Below are 23,250 nucleotides of genomic sequence, written 5' to 3'. Positions count from 1 at the left end.
GGCTGGGAGGAAAACACAAGTGATATGGAAGAAAGCTTAGATTACTTTGCTTGGCCAAGAGAACAGAACTAAGAATGATTGAGGGATGGAGGCAGATTCAGATTGTAAGAGATGGAAAAATTCCCTGGCAATGAAAAAGGCAGAGGACTTAACTGGGAAAAACAGAGTTTGTCCCTTCTTAGGAGTCTTCGAGCAGAGGTTGGATGACCACATCTTGACGATTCTGCAGTCAACTCCTAAGTGCCAGTCTAGATGGCCACTCCAAGTCTCTTAGAACTCTCAAAGTCAAAGACTGTTCTAAGTCACATTTAAACTCTGTCAAAGTTAGAGTGGAATATGAGAGATTGCCTTAGTTTTCCCCTGTGTGAATGAAAAGGAGGGTACTAGAAGATCACTCAGGTCCCTAATAGTTCTTAACAAGTATGATCTGATGAGCTGGGATTATAAAGGGTTGGGAAAAATGAACGTGTTAAGAACCCCAGAATCATGATTGGAGATGGAAATGAGATGTATATGAAATAGAAGAAACACAGAAGGAAGGAAGCTGACCGAAAAAGGAGGCAGAAATGAAATTCAAAGCAAAAAAGAGAGCAAAATCAAAGGCAGCCAGCAAATCAAAGAGAAAGAATAAAGCATAGGCTAACTCTGAATGATATCCATGAAGCTTTGGGACCCTTTGGGATTTTCTGCTTTAAAATTAGTCAAGTGATCAATAAATCTAAACAAAACCCAGCTTGGCCTCCAGGCATCCCAAAGCCCTTGGTTAACAAGTAACCAGCCCTTACACATGTGCCCACGTTCACCATCATGGGCCAGATTTCTTGGGAAGAACTAAAAAAAAAAAAAAAAAATCAACAGATCAAATACAAGGTCTACCTTTACCCTCTGAAGGAATAGAACCTCAGAAACCTCTTTGTTTGCTACTCTTCTCTCTAAAAATTATGGAAATCCAAATTCTCTAAAAATAAAGGAAATTCAAAATCAAAGTCCTATCTTTTGTTAGCACTATGGCTACCATACTGAGTGCTGGAAACTCTGGGGCCGGCATGCAGACACTGACAAAGAGCAGACCAAAGTATATGTTGATATATATACCCATGAAACTCTGTACCCTGAACTCCCACACCTTCTTACTCCCTGCCTGGTTACATCATGACACAGTAACATATTTCATAAGCAGAATGACCTACAGAAGAAATGCAAGCACAGCTCTCAAGCGCTGTGTGTGTCCAGTGCCAGTGCTTCTGGATACTCAGCCACAGAGGGGCATAGGAAACCACCAATAGGGCTAATTAAATGAACAGAGCAAAGACAAATGAATCAAATGAGAACAGTTTATAAGCATCTACAATATCAACATGAGAAACAACAACTCTTAATTTAAAACCTCAGCACTCTATAAACCCATGATCCTGATAATAAAATTTATCTCCTGCATCTTGAGAGAGAGCCAATGCTTTTTATTTTCAGAAGGAAGATCAAAGCAAACCGTTATATACCCATACAATTATCTCTATCTCACTTATATTTTCTTACAGGAAAGAAGTGTGTGTATGTGTGTGTGTGTGTGTGTGTGTGTGTGTGTGTGTGTGTGTGTGTATTTTTTAGAAACAGCCAGATGGCTCAGTGGATAGACCCGAGTACAAATCAGGTCTCAGAAATTACTAGTGGTGTAACCCTAGGCCCTTAAGTTCTGTTTGCCTTAATCCACTGTAGAAGGAAATGACAAATCATTCTGCTACCTTGGCCAGGAAAATCTCATGGACAATATAGTCTATGGGGTCATGAAAAGTTGGATACAATTGAACAAGAACAACATTTCTGCTACTAGGTAAAGTTCTTTACTTGGACTAAGTGTGGGAATATTGTAGGCTATTGGGATGTGGTAGATATTATTAAGAAACTCATCAATTAAATATTTTAAAACGAACAGAAGAAAACAAAAAGAAGTACAAAAGAGGATACAAATCCAGCAGATTTGTTCCTGACTAGTTAATATTATTACTATGATCAGTACCTACACCAGAATCACTAATATTACTATTACTACTATATTACTACCAGCACCATTGCTACTACTACTACTAGAAGTACTACTGCTGCTGCTACTCCTCCTCCAATTCCTCTACCTTCTCCTCCTCCTTTTCTTCCCCCTCTCCCTCTCCTCTTCTTCTTCCCCCTCTCCCTTCCCTCCTCTCAGCACCACTACCACTACTGCTACTATAAGTTTATATCATGCTTTAAAGTCTGTAAAAGTTTGCTTCACAAACACTATCTCATATGATTCTCAGTTAAGCAATATTAATTGTGATACAGGAAATATTTATACTGTAACAACACTCTACCATGTATCATAAATATGTACTATGTAATTATTTTATATAATAATCTGATACGATTAATATATTGCTATAAAATCCTATAACGAACATTCCAGTTGTTTATACAATTCTTTTTTGTTGTTGTTGTTTACATATTAAAATTTGTGGTTTTGTTAAAGATTATGTTCATTATAAAAAAGATAAAGCTAAAAAATTTTAAATAAAAAAAAAGTTCCCTGGTTCTTGTACCATTCCTGAAACTAGGCTCAATACTAAAAGTTCAAGATGATATAAAAATCAAATATAGCCAAAAAAATTTTAAAAGCCACTTAAAAAGCAAATTTAAAGAATAAAACATCAAAAATGCTTAAATGTATAGCCTTAATTTGAGGTAGAAGCGGTGATATGGCCCAATAGATAAAGTACTAGGTCTGGCAACAGGAAGATCTGAATTCAAATCCATTGTCAGATACTAACTGTGAACCTAAAGAAGTCACTTAACTTTTTTGCCTCAGTTTCCTGCTCTGTAAAATGAACTGGAAGAGGAAATAGAAATAGAATCTTTGTCAAGGAAACCCCAAATCAAGTTACAGAGGTGTAAATGACTGAAACAACTAATAAATTGCAGCATTTAAACTAAAAGACCAAATCAAAACAAACAAACAAAAAAACCTTACTTTATTTGATGGATTTTTAATTTTTGTATTGTTTTGTATCCCAAAACAAGGAACTGAATAGAGATTTTTTTTAAATTCTTCATTTCATCTCTTTTTTTTTCTTTTTAAAATTTATTTTATTAAAAAAACAGAATAAGAAAAAAAAATACAAAACAAAATTTAAAAAATAAAACCAGAAGAGAACACTGTCATGTGCCCAGAACATGATGGGGGTGAATATAGAGATTTTGAAATAACATGTTACTAATAGGAGAACTAGACTAGAATAGATCTAAACCAAAATCAAAAACCACCGTCAAGTTCCCAACCATAGTGCTGTCCTCAGCTCTTCTCCTCTCACTTGATCACATGATCAAACAATGTTAAATCATATTTCTCAACTACATCCCTTTCTCTCTATTCTCTCTACACTCTAGTTCAAGGCTTTGATTCTCACCTAGAGCATTGTAATATTATCCTGATTGGTTTCCTGACAAGTCCCTGCCCACTCAAATCCATTATCCAAATGATTTTCCTTAAGCTCATATCTAATCATATTACACCTATAGTTGATAAATTGCTATGGCTCCCTATGTCTCTAATTTCAGATATTATTTCAGCCTTTTCAAATGTTTATTTTTAATTCAAGTTTTTAAATGACATTGATTATTAGTAGAGCAGTATATTACATAATTTACAAATAATGTAAACATATTGGTGGTTCATGACAAAAAACATTTTTGAAAATAGGCCATTGAGATCAAAAGAATTTGGAGAGCCTTGCTCCAAATACCTTTAGGTTTGGAAGCCTGGATTCTTGGTAGCTCAAAACCACCCTGTTTTCTTTAGATGTCAGGGTCATGTTTTTAATTTATCTTTTTTGAATTTGAGTCTACAATTCTATTCAATTTTTTAAAAACATAAGGTAAAAGTTGAAAGAATGGGGAGAAAACTAAAATGAATGAAAGCGCTGAGAACAATGATATGGAATTATTTAATAAGGTAAGATAAATTTTAAACCTTTAATAATAATATAAATTAATAATTAATAACAATTTAAGTCTTTAATAAGGTAAGATTCTTTTATAATGGACTCTTGGAAGGCTCAAATTTAGCATGGACACCTCCACTCCAAGACACATTTAAGAAGGTGAATTTGGCAGTGGTTGAGAAGAGATGAAGTTAAAGCAAAAGTCCAGACAATAAGCATTTTTAACGTTTCTATTATGTGTGGAATACTGTGCTAAAGCCCGGAGTTGATGATAATGATCATTTCAGCCAAGCCTTTGTGGAGGCAAAGGTTTTCTTAGCTATTGCCAAGTAAGAGGAGGATTTGTATTTATGAAAGATAAGGGAGGAGGAGAAAAATCAGGGTCACAATGACATCATTCACAGAAACCAAAGATATGAGTCAAGAACAGGATCAGAAAATGAAACAGGTTTAAGGTACTTCTGTTGCCCAAGAGAAACGCACCTGTTAATAAAACTGACAACAATATTACAGGTTGTTTTTGTATTATTCTATAAAGCCTAAGTGGATAAGCAGGTTGGTATTAAAAGATCAAATAAAATAATAGACATGAAACACTTTGTACCAGATGGCGTGGAACACGCTTGCAATCCCTGCTCCTGGGGAGGCAGAGGCTGCCGATCACTTTGCTCCAGGTATTCAAAGCTGCAGTGGGCTAGCCTGATTAGCTGTCTACATGAAATCCAGCACCAACAGGATGTGCCTTGAGAACAGGTCCACCAGGCTGCCTGATGATGGGTGAATCAGCTGTGATCATAAATGGAGCAGATCAAACTCCCATGTTGATCAGCAATAGGGATTAAGCCCATAAGCCCATACCAAATGTAGGAGCTAACTCCTATATTTCTAGTCTGGGTGAGAAAGGGAGATTCAGTCTCTAAGAGGTTTTTTCACTTGTCACAAAACATGAAGTGGCAGCGGCAGGACGTGCAATCTTCCCTAGCCCTGAATTTAAATCCCAATTATGATTGATGTTTTTCCATTCAAATATATAAAGAATTAGAAATATATTCAATTTCCAATCCTCTTTCTATCAATCCTGCTCATTCCTATTTCAGTCTCTGATCTCCCCCACTTCCAATTTTCCTTGCTCCACTCTTGTCTTCCCTTCTTCCAAGGCTGAACTCAGGCAATAACAGCAGCTCATGGAGTTTCAAAGTTGAAAATGTGCTTCCCTCACAACCCTGCCATATAGGTAATAGAAACAGGAAGCCTATTTTACAGGAAGGAAACTCATGACCAGAAAATCTGACATGGTTTGATCAGCCATATAACTCACAAGTGGCGATGTCAGGAACTCAGATCTCTTGACTTCCAATCTAGTGTCCCATTAACTGGGTCAGACAAACAAAACCTCCTCCATTAGTCTCCTCTGGACTATCCAGGCCACAGATTGCTTCTCCTCTGAAGATCACCTACAATCTTTATCATTTGATAAATGATCAACTCTGGCAATCGGTCATATCGTGTACTACTTGATATGATTATTTAAATTACCCTAGCATGCCTTTGGACATCTATCTTTTCGTGGTTTTAAGCAATCAGATACCAGAGTTGTCAGTCAATAAATATTTATTGAGCACCTCCTGTTTCCTAAGAACTATGTAAAGCACTGGGGATATAAAGAAGAGTAAATGAGAGTCTCTAACTTTAAGGAAATCACAATTTAAGGGAAGAGACAACAAATAACTACAGACAGACAAACCACTATGACTTTTGGCACTTTCATCTTCCCTGCTTTCCCAGTTTCACTTAACAGGAATATTTACCTAAGTCCCTTTCCATGAAGGCAAGGCTAGTTCATTTCTTTAAAAGATTTTAATTTTTAAAAGATTTCACCCTCAAGATTTAACTGCCTCAGAGGACCAGTGGCTCAGGCTGTTGATGTTAATTTCTGATTGCCTGATTATAAAAGATCTTGGAGAGCTCAAATTCCTCTCTGTTGCATGACTGGAAGATCACCATGGACAACTCCAAAGCAAGAATTATATAATAATAACTGAATTTGCACACTTGCAAGTGATTATCCTTCCCTGCTATGACTTCAGGAAATCTTTTGTTTAGCCCCAAGACACAACATGAGCATCTCATTTCATTTCAGTCTCAAACATGATCTACCTGGAGATTGATCTGGTCACTCTTGGTCTGAAACACAATCCATTTCCCTTACTCTGGTCTAATTTTCCTCCCTTTGCAGTCTTGTCTCTGTAATTATCAAGTTCAGCTTTATGCTAGCTTCCATTCTCACATTCCTTGACCCTTAATCCCATTTTACAGTTTATTCCTTTCCAAACTCCCATTCTGGGTTACCACCCTCATTCACCTACTCCACTTCTTTATTCATGCATCTGAACAATACTTAAACAAAGTTATCACCATCCCGACTGGATCCACAACAGATTTATGTTATCTAATCTCAGTTGGGAGGTCACTGCTATCAATCCTTTTACCCTTCCCCAGATCAGTTCTTCAGTGTATTCCCCCATTCTTTCCATTCAGAATTAATCAATCAAGCACATAACTAGGGAATGCTGGGTTCATTGGGAAAACAAACACAAAGAATAAAGCAGTCTTTTCATGCAATGTTCTAGTTACTTATGACATCATTCCTTTCCTCAAAGCAAGAGGACATCAACTCATCCTTTACATCAATTAACTGGACCATCCATCATGAACATTCTCTACAATTCTATCTCTCAAATTTCCTCTATATTATGGCTCATTCTCTCTTCCCTCACTCTAGGCTCTGGTGCATTAAAATGATTTTCCTATGGAATAAAGAGTAGAAGGATAATATTTTTCTGTCCAAGGAATGATAACATGGTGGATTAGAAAGAATACTTAAAATTCAAAAGCTCCGAGTTGACATCTCCAATGCTTCTTAGCAATATGTATCAATTCTTTAGAGTTTAACTAATTCACAATTTGCATCAGCTGAGGGAATTCCAGCAACCGAAGACTTTAATTAACACAGACAAAATGCTACAGGAATTCGAACAATCGTACTCCAACAGCTCTAACCGGGTTGGATTCCAATCCAAGTCCTTTTGGGTCACGGTCAGCCAGCTAATGCACATAACTAATGTGGATTCAGTTCCAAAAAGACTCAGAATTATAGAAGTACATAAAATTCCAGGGGCAAGTCATAGAAGCATTCTCCTAAATCCTAAGGTTAAGAACAGAAAGTTCCACAACACAGCATTTACACCCTGTTATTGTTTGCTTGCATTTTTGTTTTTCTTCCCAGGTTATTTTTACCTTTTTTCTAAATCTGATTTTTCTTGTATAGCAAGACAACTGCATAAATATGTATACATATATTGTATTTAATATACTTTAACATATTTAACCTGTATGGGACTAGCTGCCATCTAGGGGAGGGGGTGGAGGAAAGGAGGGGAAAAGTTGGAACAGAAGGTTTTGCAAGGGTCAATGTAGAAAAATTACCCGTGCATATGTTTTGTCAATAAAAAGTTATTTAAAAAAAAGAAGAACAGAAAGTACATTATGTTGATTTCTGCAGTGTGTCCCAGCACAGAAAAGTCTTTATGCTTCTGATCTGGACTTCTCAGTACCTGGGAGCTAAAAGGGGTAGGAGGGAAATTGATAAAAAGCTTCTCAGTCTAGGTTTAGGAGAAGATAATGATAGACCACAATCTGAAGCCAAAATGGAGAGCTGCAAGAATCCTCCTATGTCTCGCCAAAGAACTCATTTCCATTCACCATGCGGAGAATCTTTTTCTGATCCCAGAATCTCATCAAAAGGACTCTGAGGGACTATTGAGTCGTAGTAGGAGAATCCCTTCTACATCATAATCACCACATGAGTATCTAGGATTTTTTTTTTTAAGGTGTCCACCCTCCTACTTTTGGATGATTTTTGTTTTATTAGTTTTGGGAAGTTTTTACTTGCAACAAATTTCTAATTATGCTCCTTTTTGTTGCTTTTACCAGAAGCTATTGCTTCTGGTTCTGTCTTGTAGGACGAAGACTAAATTAATTTCTCTTTCATGACTACTTAAAGACAGCCATCATGTGTTCCACTCTCTAGTCACAGAAATCCCCTCAACAAGAGGGGGCTCCTCAGAAATGACCCTCCTATAACTCCAAACCAAATCAAGCCAATTCAAAATATGACCATCTTCTAACCATCCCAGTCTCTTGTAATCCAGGATACAGCACTAGACCTTTCTTCTTACCAATCCTAAACCCCAACCTGGGACAAAGCATGTAAAAATTTAAGTATGTGGCTACAATGACTAAGTTCTCTGACTTGTCACTTAGTGGCATTTATCAAGCCCTCACCACGAAGAGAGGACTTTGAAAAGATTCTTGAAGAAGGAAGGAACACATCTTGAAGTCTTATCTAGATAAATAGTTATGAAAAAAATATATAAATGCAACCCAGTTCAGTCTCCAAAGAGCAAACTCCTTGTTTTGAAATCACTGAGCAGCTTTCAGCTGCCATTATCCATAAATCCTGGTACAACCCTGATCGTGGTCTTTCCTTTTCCCTTCTCCAGAGTAACTCCCCTGATCTACAATGTTGTATGCAATATAACTCACACACAACCAGCCCTGCAAATATATGGGGGATCCAGAGACACAATCATTCATTGAGACACTTTTATAAAGTCCTAACCTTATGGGTGATTATAAGTATTATTTAATTATCCCATTTTAATGTGACGATGTTTAATACAGAAATCAGGCTTTTTAGAGTCATCTCTAGCTCTATTCCCCAATTGTTCCAAGGGACTTTTTACCTACTGTGGGATTCTGGAGAAACTTTGCTGTGGTTCATATGGTTCCTAAGAATATTGTTCCTATTCTCGTGGTCTTAAGTCCATGTCTCTGGCTCCTCAGTTAAATGATAATCCTTGAACCATCTTGAATTATGTCATAGAGTTTCTCCTCGTGTCCAAAGCCTTTTGTTAAGGGAGCCACCTGCTAGTGGCTGCTGGGGATCTAATTCTGACCAGAAGAATAAATCCCTTCATGTGAGAGGATGATAACGATACAAGGAGACTGAGAGGCAGTTGCGTTCTCTGACCTCTCTCCTCTTGCCTCCAATTTATTTCATTCCCAAACCACAAACAACATCTGCACAGCCGGCTGATTTGCAATTCCTTCAGGGGTGTTATGATTCACAGCTGTGGGGGCTTTCAGAGAACTCACCTGCCCCTTCACACTGAGGCGTGGTCCTTAACAGCCTTTGACTAAGGGATTCCAGTGCTAGATATCTCTGTTCTTCCAGTTACCAAGAAAGTCAGTAGAAAAAAAGGAAGGATCCATAGGCACGTGTGTGTGTGTGTGTGTGTGTGTGTGTGTGTGTGTGTGTGTGTGTGTGTGTGTGTGTGTGTGTGTGTGTGTGTGTGTGTGTGTGTGTGTGTGTAAAACTTGACTACCATGACTACCATGCCAGTCTTCTTTATCAGTAACCTATCCTTTATCAGTAAATCTTTGTTACTTTCAGGATCAAATATCAACCCTTTGCTTGTCTATTAAAGCTCTTTAGAAGCCTGTTCTTATCCACTCAGTCTTCTTATGCCTCATTCCCCTCCATCTGCCACCTGAAATCCAGTCACACAGTCACCTCTTGCTTTTATCCCCCTTGAGGCAAGTGGGCTTAAGTGACTTGTCCAGGGTCACGCAACTAGGAAATCTTAAGTGTCTGAGGTCACATTTGAACTCAGGTCCTCCTGAGTTCAGGGCTGGTGCTCTATCCACTAGTTTGCCCCATTTGCTGTTATTTCCAAAAAAAAAATCCACCTCCCAACTCTAAGCATTTTCACCAGCTGGCCCCCACACGTGGGATACTTCCCTTCTTATCTCCACCTCCTGTCTTATTTGGCTTCCTTCTAGGGTCAGCTAAAGCTCCATCTTCTGGAGACCTTTCCCAGTCACCCCACTCCCATTTTTATCCAATATGTCTTATTTTTATGAAGTTGTTCTCATGTCTCACATACACACAACCCTAAAATCAGGCTATAAGCTCTTTGAGAGCAGGGACATTTGGGGGGGCCTTTGTTTCTATCTCCCAAATCTTAGCCCAACAAAATATGCTACATGATCCTAATGCAATGTCACTGTGTGATAATAAATGACAAGTGACAAATTGAGAAGTACAGGAAGACTTAGAGGAACTGATTCAAAGTGAAGTGAAAAAGAAGCAGAAAAGCCATGACTACACTAAGGTAAATGGAAAGGACAGCAAAACAAATGAAACCAAATGTTGTGAGATTATAATGAGTAAGTTTAGCACCAAAGACAAGGCGGAGCTCCTTGGGTGTGGATTACTACAAGTAATGTCAAACAATTTTGATGTATTAGTTCTCCCCCACCTTTTTTATTCTTTGATATACAAGATAATATTCTGGGAGGGAGAACATGGAGAGATACATTGGAATATATAGGCAATGTTTTTAAAAAATATGTTAATGACAAATTTTAGTCATTTTATATTTCATTGTTAAAATTACTATTTTATATTAAAACTTTTTAAAAAAAATATAAGTTTGCTTACAGTAGATTTCCCCTTTGTCATATCTTTTTTTTTCTCATTCCTAAATCTCCCCGAAGCTATCCAAAAGTGGATTATGCACCTTTAGAGATGAGACTAGAAAATCAAAGGTTTGTTTTGCTAATTGACAACTTGTCTTAAGATCATTATTTTGAGGGGGAAAGTGCAAGAAATCATTTAATTCAATTTATTTTACAGATAAATAAACTGAGGCAGGGAGATTAAATGACCTTCCCAAAATTATACAAGTAGATAGTGAGAAACGTAGGATTCAAATCCAGATCTGAGGTCTTCTGAATCCAGATATCATAAAATTTCCACTGAATCACTGCTTCCCTGGAGTGTAAGGGGCCATTTTATGCACCGGTAGGAAAAGGATCAAACTGTCTTAAGTAATGGTCCCTGATTAAGAAACTCGAAACCTTTTTGATGAAAAGCAAACCTGTACATGCAAAATGCCAGAGTGTCACCCCAGGCCCTCCCCCACAAGCAACAAAGTCCACAATTGACTTCCGCGGCCAAGGAAATTAGAAGGAAAGGGTAATAAGGAAACAAGCTCAGACAAAGGAGACTCTGTGCAGAACATTTAAACACATTACATTGTATAACAGCTATAAATTACTTCAAATTACTCCTCTTCAAAAGCTCCTAAGGCTTCTTCTTATCTACTGATAAAACAAGTCCCATCAACCTCTGAGGCGGCAGGGATTAGCAAAGCAATGATAAAATGCTCTTGGGAAACATGAAAATTAAGTTGAAAAAACACACACACAAATACAACCATCATACACAGACTCATACAAAACCACACATACACACAACACAATCATACACTCCATTTCACATACAGAATCTTATACACATATTCTGACACTCATATCACATACATGTACATACATAATACACAATTTCACTCACATATACATACATATTTTACACATTCATATATACACTCATACATACATTCATACACATATACCACATATACTCACTTATATCTATACTCCCACACACTTATAAATACACACACATTCATACACACATTTCACACGCACATAAATACACCTACCAACACTTGCAGACACAACACAATCATATACACACACTCAAACAGAATTTCACATACAGAATCTCACACACTCATATACACCCTTACACTCATACTATACATATGCACATATTCATGCAGTTTCATAATATATACGTACTCAAACACACTCCCACATACATATAGATCATAATACCCTCATACACATATACCACAATCACTCAATTACACCTACTCTTACACACTCATACACACACACACACACACACAATTCTTACATTTACTTTTTTTTAATTAGAGAGAGACAAAAGCGATCAATACTCACTGCAGAAAGCTGGCTCCACGTGGACCTCAGTGGCTTGTAGTGAATTACGATTATTTCATCCGGCTTTTGCTCTTTTGGCTCTGAATCTTCATCAGAGTCAATATCGAGAGCTTTTTCTTTGTAATTCTGGTACAATACAGCATTTTCTACAATAAGAAAAAAGCCACAAACTTGTGATGAATTGTCCCCAAACTGTACACTATTTACAAATAGAGGCAGGACAATATCATGAAAGCCAGGAGGACCTGGGTTCTATTCTTCCCTCTGACACTACTGAAGGGCGACCTCAGGCCAGTTATTTAGCTTCTCAATGTTCTAGACAGATACTTTAGACTGTAAAGAGCAGGGAATATGTCCATCTGTACTGGGGGAGGAGTTTCCTCCTATCATTGAAATAGCAAGTCTGGTAATTTTCTCCATTTGTTTCCAAAGAAGCTCTAGATACATCTCCTTGGTTCACCAAAGAGATGAAAAACAGACACTATCTAGTCCAACTCATCTTTGGCCAAGAATGGCTGACCTACTCAACAGATTCTCATTCAGTTTTCACATGAAATCTCCAAGGATAAATCCACTCTGTCCATTTCATTTGGGGCAACCATTAATTGCTAGGGATTGCTTCCTTTCAGTAAGTGTAAAATTGGCTTTTTGTATCTTTTGCGTCTCACTTTAAGTTCTAGCCTCTAGGTCTAAGCAGACCAAGTCCAATTCCTCTTCCAAGTAACACCTTCAAACACCTGAAGACAGTTCTCATGTCTTCTCTTCTCCCCACTAAATACTACCACTTCCTGAATTGTCCTTCACATGTCACAAATGGGGTCACTGAAGCTCTGGTTACACTGTCCAGTTCTCCAAAGTCCTTCCAAAAAGATAGCACCTGGAACCAGATATATACAATACTCTGGAAGTGTCTGACCACAGGATCATCTCCTGATTGCCATGTCTCTCTTACTGAAGCATAAAGTTATGTTAGCTTTCTTTTCATTCATTCATTCTTTTAAATGATATCAAGTCTCAAAGGAATCCTTTATAAATAAGAGACAAATGGACCTGGGATTTGAGTGGTGTAGAAAATCTCCTTTTTTATCTGAATATTTTTCTAACAGAATAAAAAAAAAAACAGACTTTTTTTTAACCACCTGCACTATTAGATTTCATTGATTAAGCACATTTATACTTGTTAAAAACAAATTGTTTAATTTCCTTTCTCCCACCCATGAGAGAATCAGTTCAAGAAAACAGCTGTTTTTATGTGAATTGATTCATATCCTTTACACTTTTTCCCGACTATTATTACACATTGATTTCTCCTTTGCAGAATTCTCCTAAGTGCCTAATATTTTATATCACTCAATTTGACACTTTATTCCATGATGTTTTGCATCTTTATAACTCAGTTCAATTCTACTTGACATTATTAACTGCCTATTATGTTCAGTGTACAACTAGAGTCAAAGAAAATGGAAACAAATAATCGGTGAAGAATTCATATAAGTATATCAATAAGTCTTAAACGATACACAAAGTAACTTCAAGAGGACAAGGCATTAAAAATTGTGGGATAAAGAAAGGGAATCATAGAGGGCTTCCTGTAGGAGATCCCCAGAGCTGTGCTCACTCTCCCATCATCATTCTTCTTTAACATCATCATCATCATCATCACTAGCATTTCCATTGGGCTTTAAGCTTTGCAAAATGCTTTACAAATATTATCTTGTTTTAGCTTCATAGCAACCTTAGGAGGTAGGTACTGGTATTATCACCCCCTTTTTACAATTGAGGAAACTGAGGTAGAAAGAGGTTAAAAGACCCAGAATAGGGTCACACAGCTATTAAAGGGGCAATTAGCAAGATCAACTGGAAAAGCGGGAGGCAGGATGGCAAATACAATGATATAAGACTGGGAAGTCAGCTGGGGTTGAAGTAGAAGGAGATTCAAATGAATTCTAGCCACTGAAATGTTTTTGAGTGAGATGGGGAAGGAGGTGGGGACTGAATGAGCCTGTGACACAGCCAGCTGGTGTTTGAAGCTTATCAACCAGATAAATATCTGGCCTCAGAGCCAGAGGGATGTAGGGTTAAATCCCAGCTCAGTTAGCTGCTGTCTATATGTCATGGGGCAGATTTCTTAGCCCCCAAGTAAACTTCAGTGGATTGCACGCAGCTCTTAAAGAGTTTCTTTAATGGCTTCCATAGGTGGAAGGAAGCTGCTCACACTGGGATGTACGACATCAAAGAAACTCACATCCAGGTATTTTCTCTTCCTAAGCCAAGAGCAGGCCCATTTCTAGCACACTGCTGGGCACAGAGCAGATGCTGAGCACATTCATTAGCTCTGAATTGGGATTAATCATAGCATTTAAAATACCAGGAAATGGGAGAAGTTTTTTTCTGCTTCATGTAAAGGAGAAACCCTTCTGTTTCCATTGACTGGGTTTGGGTCAAGGCCAAGATTACATACCAGAGTAATAACTCATATTTCTATATTGCTTTAAAGTTGGCAAATAGGGTTTTCTTACAAACCTTATGAGCTTTTTTAGAAAGAAAGCCCTCTTCATTTTTTCCTTGGCCCTCCCACATAAAGCCCCTAGGATGTCCTGGAAGGATAGGGAAGAAACAGAAGCCAAAGATTATCAGAAATGATAGGAGATGGGAATGGATGGACACCCAGAAGCAGCTCTTTGAAAGTGAGCTAGTTTGCAACCTGTGCCAAAGGTGAGGATTCCATCCTTTAAAAAAAAAAAAAAAAAAAGTTTTTCAACCTTTGAGGAAGAGTTTCCAGGAGGTTTTTTGAAGGCTAGAATCCTAGGGTGGTGACAGTAGTAGTAGAAAGCAGGAGATAAGACTCTCATCCTAGCCTTCTAGCACAAGCGGATCTCAGCCACTTCACAAAGGCTCTTGGAGCTTCTACCCTCAGCCATAAACCAGGAGGGCTGAACTACATGACTTCTGAGCTTCCTGCTAGGACCAAGAGTCTGTAAAATCATTGAAGACACAAATCACCTTCAAATAAGCCCCAAGAGACAATGGAAAGAACCTCAAGCTGGGAGTGAGCAGAGCTGCTTAGGAATCCAGGCTCTGTAGTACTCCAAGGTTGCATACCCTGGGGCGTCACTGAGCACTTTCCCTTACTCTCCTTATCTGTCAAATGAGATTTTTAAAACTACTTGCCTTGACAAATACACTTGATAAACTTCAAATGTCTCTTGAACATGAGTTATGTTAACTATGTCAATACTTCAAGTACCCATGATCCCATAATCTCCAGGGTTTACTCTCCCACTGACGATCATAACTCTTCTTTGACATCATCGTCAATCGTCAATCATCATCATCATCATCATCATCATCATCATCATCATCATCATCATCATCATCATCATCATCATCATCATCCCCACCACCAGCATTTCTATAGGGCTTTGAGGTTTGCAAAGTGTTTTACAAATATCTCATTTTAGCCTCCTAGTGACCCTGGGAGGTAAATACTGGTATTATTACCTCCTTTTTTTTTTTTTTTTTTCTTTTTTTTAACAGTTAAGAAAACTGAAGTAGGGAGAGGTCAAAGGCTCCCAGATCAGGGTCAAACAGATACTAAGTATATGAAACCTGGTTTGAACCTGGGCCTTCCTTGATTCAGGTCCAAAACTATCCACTGCACAGCTGATTGTCTATAAGAGTTCTTGGGATGAAAAAATCCATCACCCTGTGGTGTATCTAGGTATGTAGGTGGACAGTGTCCACCGGTAGTCTCCAAGAACTCTTGAGTCAGGGTCAGAGATAGCAGAGGAGGATGGAAGGGCAGGATTGTCATTGCACACACGATGCAATGGTATGGGGCACCTCCTTCAGCACAGACTTTCTTAAGAACGCAAAAATTCAGTTTTCAACAACTAACACTTGGGCTCAGTGCAACACTAACATGGAGTCATGTCAAGTAAAAGCTTCTGGTAAAAACAAATCATCATTCCTTTTACATCTGTCCCAGCAGTTTGGATTCCATGTGCCAGGGCAGGTGTGCTTAGCTAGGGCTAGCTCTGTGTTCAATGGAAAGAACAGGATTGATACCTTGTTTAGTCTTAGGTTCTATATCCCTGGGGCTCATTTTCTTTACTTGTTAAAATGATGATGGGGAATTAAATGATCTCTGAATTCTACATGCTGTCAATTATAAAAGCTCACTGTGCCTCAGTTTCTCCATCTATGAAAATGAAAGAGAGAACATAAAGGGTCTCCGTGGTCTTTTCCCACTTTCTTAAAATATTTTTAAAGCTAGAAAATCACTTAACTGCTCAGTGTTGCCATGAAGACTTATAAGCTTGTAAATCCCAGAATATGTGCCAATTTCTGTAGGTAGTTTCCTCACTGATCAATCTTTGAAATCATAAGTCTGATTTTTTTTTAAACGAATATCAGGTACTTGTTTTCCATGCTGACCCTGACTTTTCCTCTGGGGCAGCAGCTGCTACAAGTCTAGTATTTATTATTTTTTTTTTGAGGGACCAGATTCTTGGTCAAAGTTCATTAATTTGATTAGTGAGTAACTGGCAAGGCTGCCCTTAGTGCAGCAGGTGAAGGTCGTAGAAACAGTGTCAGAACCCTAAACTGAAGAACGAGTATTCATTGCCTCATCCTGGATGCAATTTCCCAAGTCACAGAATCTAAAATGAGAGATGATATTGCAATGGGGGATATATCGTTGGTGGAAAAGCCAATGAAAATCTGTGAAAACAATTTTAAAGACTTTATTTTTCCATAGTGAAAAGATAGATGCATTTTTGATAGAATAAATATCCTACTATGAATAGAAATGAAACACAGGTGAAATCTTATGGTCATTAATACCAAGAGCCAAAGAGCTTTTACTGGTAATCTCCTCATATTTCAAAAGAGGAGGGCAAGTGACTTGTTCAGGATCACACAAATAATTATTAGCAGAGCTAGATTTTTGAACCTGGACCCTCTGGATCCAATCCCATGTTCCATCCATCCATGACATCACATTGTTTCCTCAACAGTGGCTTCTAGTATTAAATAATATTTTAACTCAGAACTTTGAAATACTTAATATGACAAAAGGGGTGATGTTTTGGTCATTAAAAAAAATCAATTTTGGTTGTTCCTTTAGTTGAAATCCTTGCCTTCAGGATGCTTATATTCTGTAATTTTTCTCACGTTCTTGTAATTTGTTTTCATATTGAAAAAACAGAAAAAAAAATTGGACTGTCTGAGAAAAACATATGCTCACCTTCCCCATCAAACGTTCCTTGTCCTTTCAGCATTTTCTTCTATGAAACATGAAAAGCAAAAAGAGAGCAAATCACATAGGAGCCAGTGGGACCAAGCACAAATCTTCATAATGAACAGACTGATTTATGTCTTTTAAAAATTCTGAACCATTATCTCTACTAAGGATGGGCCATACATGCAGATGGGAGGATGCTCTAAAGGCAGTAAGAACCAAGGCCCACCCACCAAAGTCACAGACTTCCACCTATCAGCGTTTCTGATCCAGCAATATCACAACATGAGTGCTGAACTAAACTCGCTTCTGCTATGAGAATTCTTTTTTTTAAAATGACAAAATTTTATGTAAGCTCCTTTCTGCAAGACCATAACCCTCTAAAATAAAACAGACCCATGTGCATTAAATACATGACATTTATATAGACGAGTTACAGTTCACTAATTAATCAAGAAAAGATGTGGCTGCCAAAAAATGTTAGCTGTATGCAAGCTAAAGTAAGTTCCTGATCTATTGTAGAGATTGTCTCATTTCTAGAAAAAGTGGATTCACTCACACATTTAATTTCCTTTTTTCCTCTTTTCTCCCCTTTCTCCCTCCTTCTTTCCCTCCCTTTCTTCCTTCCTTTCCTTCTCTTCCTTCCTTTTATTTCCTTTCTTTCTTCCCACCTTCCTTCTTTCTTTCCTTCCTTCCCTCCCTCCTTCCTTTTTTCCTTCTTTCCTTTCTTCCCTCTTTCATTCCTTCCTCCCCCTCTCCCCCTTTCTTCTTTCACCAAGGTAACAATTATGGTTGCATTTATTAACATTTAAATAAATGGGTGACATTTACTTGGGCTTTAAGTCTTGTGGAGCACTTTACTTCCATTATCTCATTTGATTTTCATAACAACCCTGGGGAGATATTACACATTTTATTACTCCTAATTTATAGATGAGGTAAATTGAGAATCTATGTTAAATGCCTTTCTACTGTCACACAGACAAGTGTCAGAGATGAAATGAAAAACTAGGAAAATTAACAAAAATAAGCAAATGTGGCAGCAGTCGTAGTCAAAGCATTTGAGATCCTTGGAGAGACTGGAACTGGTATTCACGTTTTATTTGGGAGAAATGAAGTGAATAATTTTTGAATGATAATTATATAATTCAGTAATTAAAAAGACAATGAAAAGCAGGCAGAAGGAAGTCACTACAGAACTGAGTTAGTATTTCCCTAGGGGTGGGACTGTGAACACTGACTTGGCCAAGTCAGGAAAACTTGGAATTGTGCACATTCGTGCATGCATCCAACTTTCCAATGGCCAGGGACAAATATTGTGGTCAATGAAACAACAAGGTTGTACTAAGGTGTTACCAGGCACTGAGCGTGCAAAATGAAGAATGAATCAGGGCCTGCCTACAAGAAATTTATATTCTATAGGAAAAAATGGTTTATAGAAAAGTAAGCACATAGAAAAGAAATAGACAATAACTTGGTGGGAAGAAGAGTGAAGGCAGCAGGGAGGGGAGAGCAGGAAAGGAGATGGTATTTTTTTGTAGGAAAGGGTATTTGAATTAAGACTAGGGATTCTAAGAGGCAGAGGTGAGAATGATGTATTTCAGAAGGTTGGGTATCCTACGGAACCCGAGGCTATCTAAATTGCAAATATTCTCGCATTTTAGACTTCATTCTTTCATATTTTTTTTCCTTCTCCTGGTAGATCTAGTTCCCCTCTCCCCCAACACCTCAAGATACTGCTTCTCCTTGGCAGATTGCCATTCACACTTTGCCAAAGCTCAGCTCTGAATCAATCCCATCCCCTTTTTTCAAGATTCTACTCAAGCCCTACTTTTCTGCAGGAGGTCATTCCACTGACACTGATGAGCGCCTTCCCCTCTAAAAGAAATGATTTTGTAGCTATCACACATGTAACTTTACATCACAAGCTGGTTCTCTATTAGGATGCAAACACTAACAGAGGGAACCTGTTTCTGCATCCCTAAGCCTGAGCACAATTCCCGACAAGCAGCAGCTAAGTCCCAGCAGCCATCCTAGGAGCATAAAAATAGAGGAGAGGAAGAAAAAAGAAATTATAGACCTAGAAAAATATAAAAATAAATACAAGGTAATTGGGGGAAGGTCGTGAGGAAAAGCCTTGAACAGCATGTGGTGTTAGAGCTGATCTGTAAAGGAAACCAGGGGTGGGGTCAGAGAGCAGTGAAGGGATTATGGCCAGGTAAAGACAGGAAGATATGAATGGCAAGCACACGGAACCCTAAGAAGGCCAGCTTGGGGGAGGGCCGGGGCCCGCCGGGAGGGGTTGTAAAGACCAAATGGAGGAGTCTGCAATCAGGGACTACTAGAACTGATTGGGAGAAGGGTGATAGGGGCAAGCCTTGACTTTGGGAAGTCCACACCTGAAGCTGAAAGAGCCCTACTCTGCCCATGAGCTCCAGAATGGAGTTAGACAGGGGTGTGCAACTTTCTGCTCCAAAGTATTCTTTCTCTGCTGCTGCCAGTGTGGGCTGCAGTGGGCAGGAGGGTGTGTGGTTGGGGCCACCCCAACTCTGCACTCTGAGTGCAGCCCAACATCTGCTGAACCAGAAAAGCTGACAGTGTTTTATCACATCCCCATGTAAGCATCCATCCATCTATCATACATCACCACACACCAAACACATATACACACCCTGTAAATACATACACACACCACACAAAAACACACATACACCACACATAAACACATATCATACAAATATCACCACACACCAAACACACACATATACCCCCCTGTAAATATATACACACACCACACAAAAACACACATACACCATACACACAGAAACACATATCATACAAATATATACATACATCACCACACACCAAACACACACATATACCCACCCTGTAAATACCACACAAAAACACACATACACTATACACAGAGAAACACATATACAAATATATACATATATCACCACACACCAAACACACACATATACACCCCCGTAAATATATACACATACCACACAAAAACACACATATACCATACACACAGAAACACATATCATACAAATACATACATACATGCACACACCACAAACACACACACATCACATGCACACAAACACATATCACATAAACACATGCATCACACACATACCATGCACACACCACAAACACATACATGCACACCAAACACACACAATAAACACACATGCATGTGCACATACCAAAAACACGCAGCACAAATACAAACACCACATATACATACACACAAACATATATACATACATCTTACGGAAACAAACACATCCACACACATATCCATAAATAAACATACACACACCTCAGAAACACAAGCATACATCCGCACACTACACACACACACACACACACACACACACACACTCACACACTTTGGGCATGTGGCCAGTTCCTCCTCATTCACTCACCTTAATCCTCCCCAAGCTGGAGATCTTCTCCCGGTCCTCCATGACCACTTTGAGGACCGGCTGGGACATTCGGTTCTTCTTCTTGGAGTTGGCAGGGCTGTCAAAGTCGAAGCCGCTCACCACGGCCCTGCGGTAGGACGTGGACCTCAGGGCTCTCCGCAGGGACCCCGGGCTGTCCAAGTCGCTGTCGGCTTCCCCCTCGGCGTCGCTGGCGGGGACCAGCGGGGCGCTGATGGGGTCCAGCAGGCTGCGGACCTTCAAGAGCCTCTTGTGGGGCTCGGAGCTGGGAGCGCTGCCTTTGCTGATCTTAATGTCCGAGGCCAAGCCCTTGGGGATGATCTGGTGCTTCCCCACTTTGAGGGCCGCCGGGCTGTTGGTGCTCAGAATCACCACGGGCTTTTCGGGGCTGGAAGGCAGGCGCTGGAGAGCCACTTTCGGCTCGGGGGGAGTCCTCGGGGGGCAGGGCGAGAGCTTCCCAGGCGCCCTCTCCGGCTCCCTGGCAGGCTGGCTGGGTGGTAATCGGGAGAGGGCAGGCTGGCTGGGTGAGGAGCGGGACAGGGCAGGCTGGCTGGGTGGCGAGGGGGAGAGGGCAGGCACCGAGGCGCTGAGCGAAGCCCCCGTGCTGGCGCTCAGTGCCCCCAGCTCGTCGCCAGGGCTCCTCGGGATGGAGGCGCTGGCAGTCCTCTGGGGGTGCTTGGCCTGAGCGTCTGGGGGTCCCGGACAGCTCAGAGAAGGGCCGGCCCCCCTCGGATAGAGGTGGGCTGACTTGTCGGCCCGCAGCCTCGGGGACACGGCTCTGAAATCCAGAGAGTGAGCCTTCCCGTTGGCCACAGGCCCCCTGTTCGGGCACCACAGCAGGGGGCTCCTCGGGAGCATCCTGCGGTCCGGAGATGGGGATGGAGAAGGGGAAGCCGAAGAGATGCTCCCGGTGTGGGAAGGCTCCTTCCCTGTGAACGCCCCCCTGTCGTCCACGGGGAAATCGGTGATGAGCAGCCCCGTGGGGTTCTGGTAGGACTGGGGTCGGGGCTTGTTCCGGACCAGCCGCTGGGGCTGCGGGGTGGAGCGCCTCCTCCATAAAGGGGCAACGCTGCCGTGGCTCGAAAAGTCCACTTCGCTCTCGCGGCCGCGCTCCATCACGGACCCCCGTGGGTGCCCCGAAGGAGCGGGGCGCCAGGGCCCGGGAGGGGGGACACCGCAGTCGGCCGGGCCGGGCTCTCGTCTCCTGAGGAGAAGGCAGAAGTGAGCGAGGTAGCCCTCGAGTGGGGGCAGCAGCCCAGCCCCCACCCCCCCCTTTTTTTTTTCCGGGGGGAGGACGGGGAGGGAGAGCTGCTTCACTTTACCGCCATCCCGGGGCTGCCGAAGGGGGAGCGGCGGCCGCCCAGGGAGCTGAGGGGCGGGGGCGAGCAGGGAAGCAGCTCCGCAGCCCCCTCCTCCCTCGCCCCCTTCCTAGAGCGCTGGGAGGGGGAGGGGACGCCGAGGACCCACCCCAGGAGCGGATCTCACTCTGCCCGGGGGAAATGTTCCCTGGTAGGAGTCCTCCCTCCCACTCCTTACCGGGACGACCACCCGCCCGCCCCCTCCTCCTCCCGCAAGGACTGCGCAGCAGCCATCGCACCTACCTTCCAAGCGGCTTCCGAGCCCCGGCGAGCCCGTCTGCCCGGTGGGTGGCCCGGGTCCCGGACTACAGCCCAGGCGGAGGCTGAGGCGACGGCGGGAGCCAAGAGCCGCCCCGGAGCCCCGGCCCGGCCCCCGTGCAGTGGGCCCGCCCTCCCCCCGCCCCCGACGGCCGGACCCCGCCCCGGACCCGCCCCCGGACCCGGCCAGCCGGGCCTGGCTCCAGCTCGGGGGAGGGGGCTTTCATTCCACCCGCAGGACAAGCGAGCAGCCGGGGCGGGGAGGGGAGGCCGGGCCCGAGGTCAGGCCGGGCCGCTGGCAAGGGCGCGGGGAAAGCGCTGCGATCCCCAGGAGGCCGGGCCAGGCAGCCCAGAGCCCCTCGGACCGTCCAGAGGAGGCCTGGGTGCGGCCGCCCCGTCGGGGAGAGGGGGTCCCCCGGTGGCCGCTTCGGTGCCTCGGGATCCCCTGAAAGGGTCCGGGACAGGGCTGGCCGGAGCGGGGGGAGGGGAGGGGAGAGGGAGGAGGGAGACGGAGACCGCGAGATAAGACAGAAAGAGATAAAAGAGGAGAGACCCGGCAGAGACCCAGGAGCCGGAGAGACAGAGAGACGGGAAGAACCCGAGGGAGCCCTTCGCGGATTAGGCGCAGGAGTAACTGGGTTTCGGCTCCCGAAAAGAGCTCGTTTTGGGAGACCTCAGCTGCCTGGGCTGGATGGCCTCGTCTGCGGGGGGTGCCGAGGGGCAGCCTTCCCTCCCGCGCCTCGGGGCTGATGGCTTCCTCGATTTCCCCTTCCGATCACTGATGGAGAGCTGGAAGGGACAGCTAACCCGAACCCTGGTCTTGTAGATGGGGAAACTGAGTCCCAGTTAGTAGAAGTGAGCTCGATGGGGAACTTCGGAATCCTAACTTAGACAGGAGACGGCGTGGAAGAGAAAAGACTTCCTCCAACACGTGACCAAGAAGTGTGTGTGTGTGTGTGTGTGTGTGTGTGTGTGTGTAGTGTGACCTGTGTAGGTGTGTGCATGTAGGTGTGTGAGCCACCGCTTATGGGCCA

General features: G+C 41.8%; 1 protein-coding gene across 1 annotated transcript in view; it reads right to left on the bottom strand.

The window, feature by feature from the left end:
* Positions 1–22,344, bottom strand: part of ARHGEF26 (Rho guanine nucleotide exchange factor 26) — a 130,465-nt gene extending 108,121 nt beyond the window's left edge. Inside the window, exons 1-4 of the mRNA XM_031957546.1 lie at positions 22,202–22,344; positions 20,583–21,804; positions 17,152–17,191; positions 11,904–12,049 (exon numbers count right to left, since the gene is read on the bottom strand). Coding sequence (XP_031813406.1) covers positions 11,904–12,049; positions 17,152–17,191; positions 20,583–21,716 — 1,320 coding nt within the window. The 5' untranslated portion in view covers positions 21,717–21,804; positions 22,202–22,344. The remainder of the gene's footprint in view (positions 1–11,903; positions 12,050–17,151; positions 17,192–20,582; positions 21,805–22,201) is intronic.
* Between the last annotated feature and the right edge of the window lie 906 nt (positions 22,345–23,250).

Source organism: Sarcophilus harrisii, chromosome 3 (assembly GCF_902635505.1).
Source record: "Sarcophilus harrisii chromosome 3, mSarHar1.11, whole genome shotgun sequence".
Classification (NCBI taxonomy): domain Eukaryota; kingdom Metazoa; phylum Chordata; class Mammalia; order Dasyuromorphia; family Dasyuridae; genus Sarcophilus; species Sarcophilus harrisii.
The sequence above is the reverse complement of the archived record's forward strand: the minus strand, read 5'-3'. Positions and strand labels throughout refer to the sequence as shown.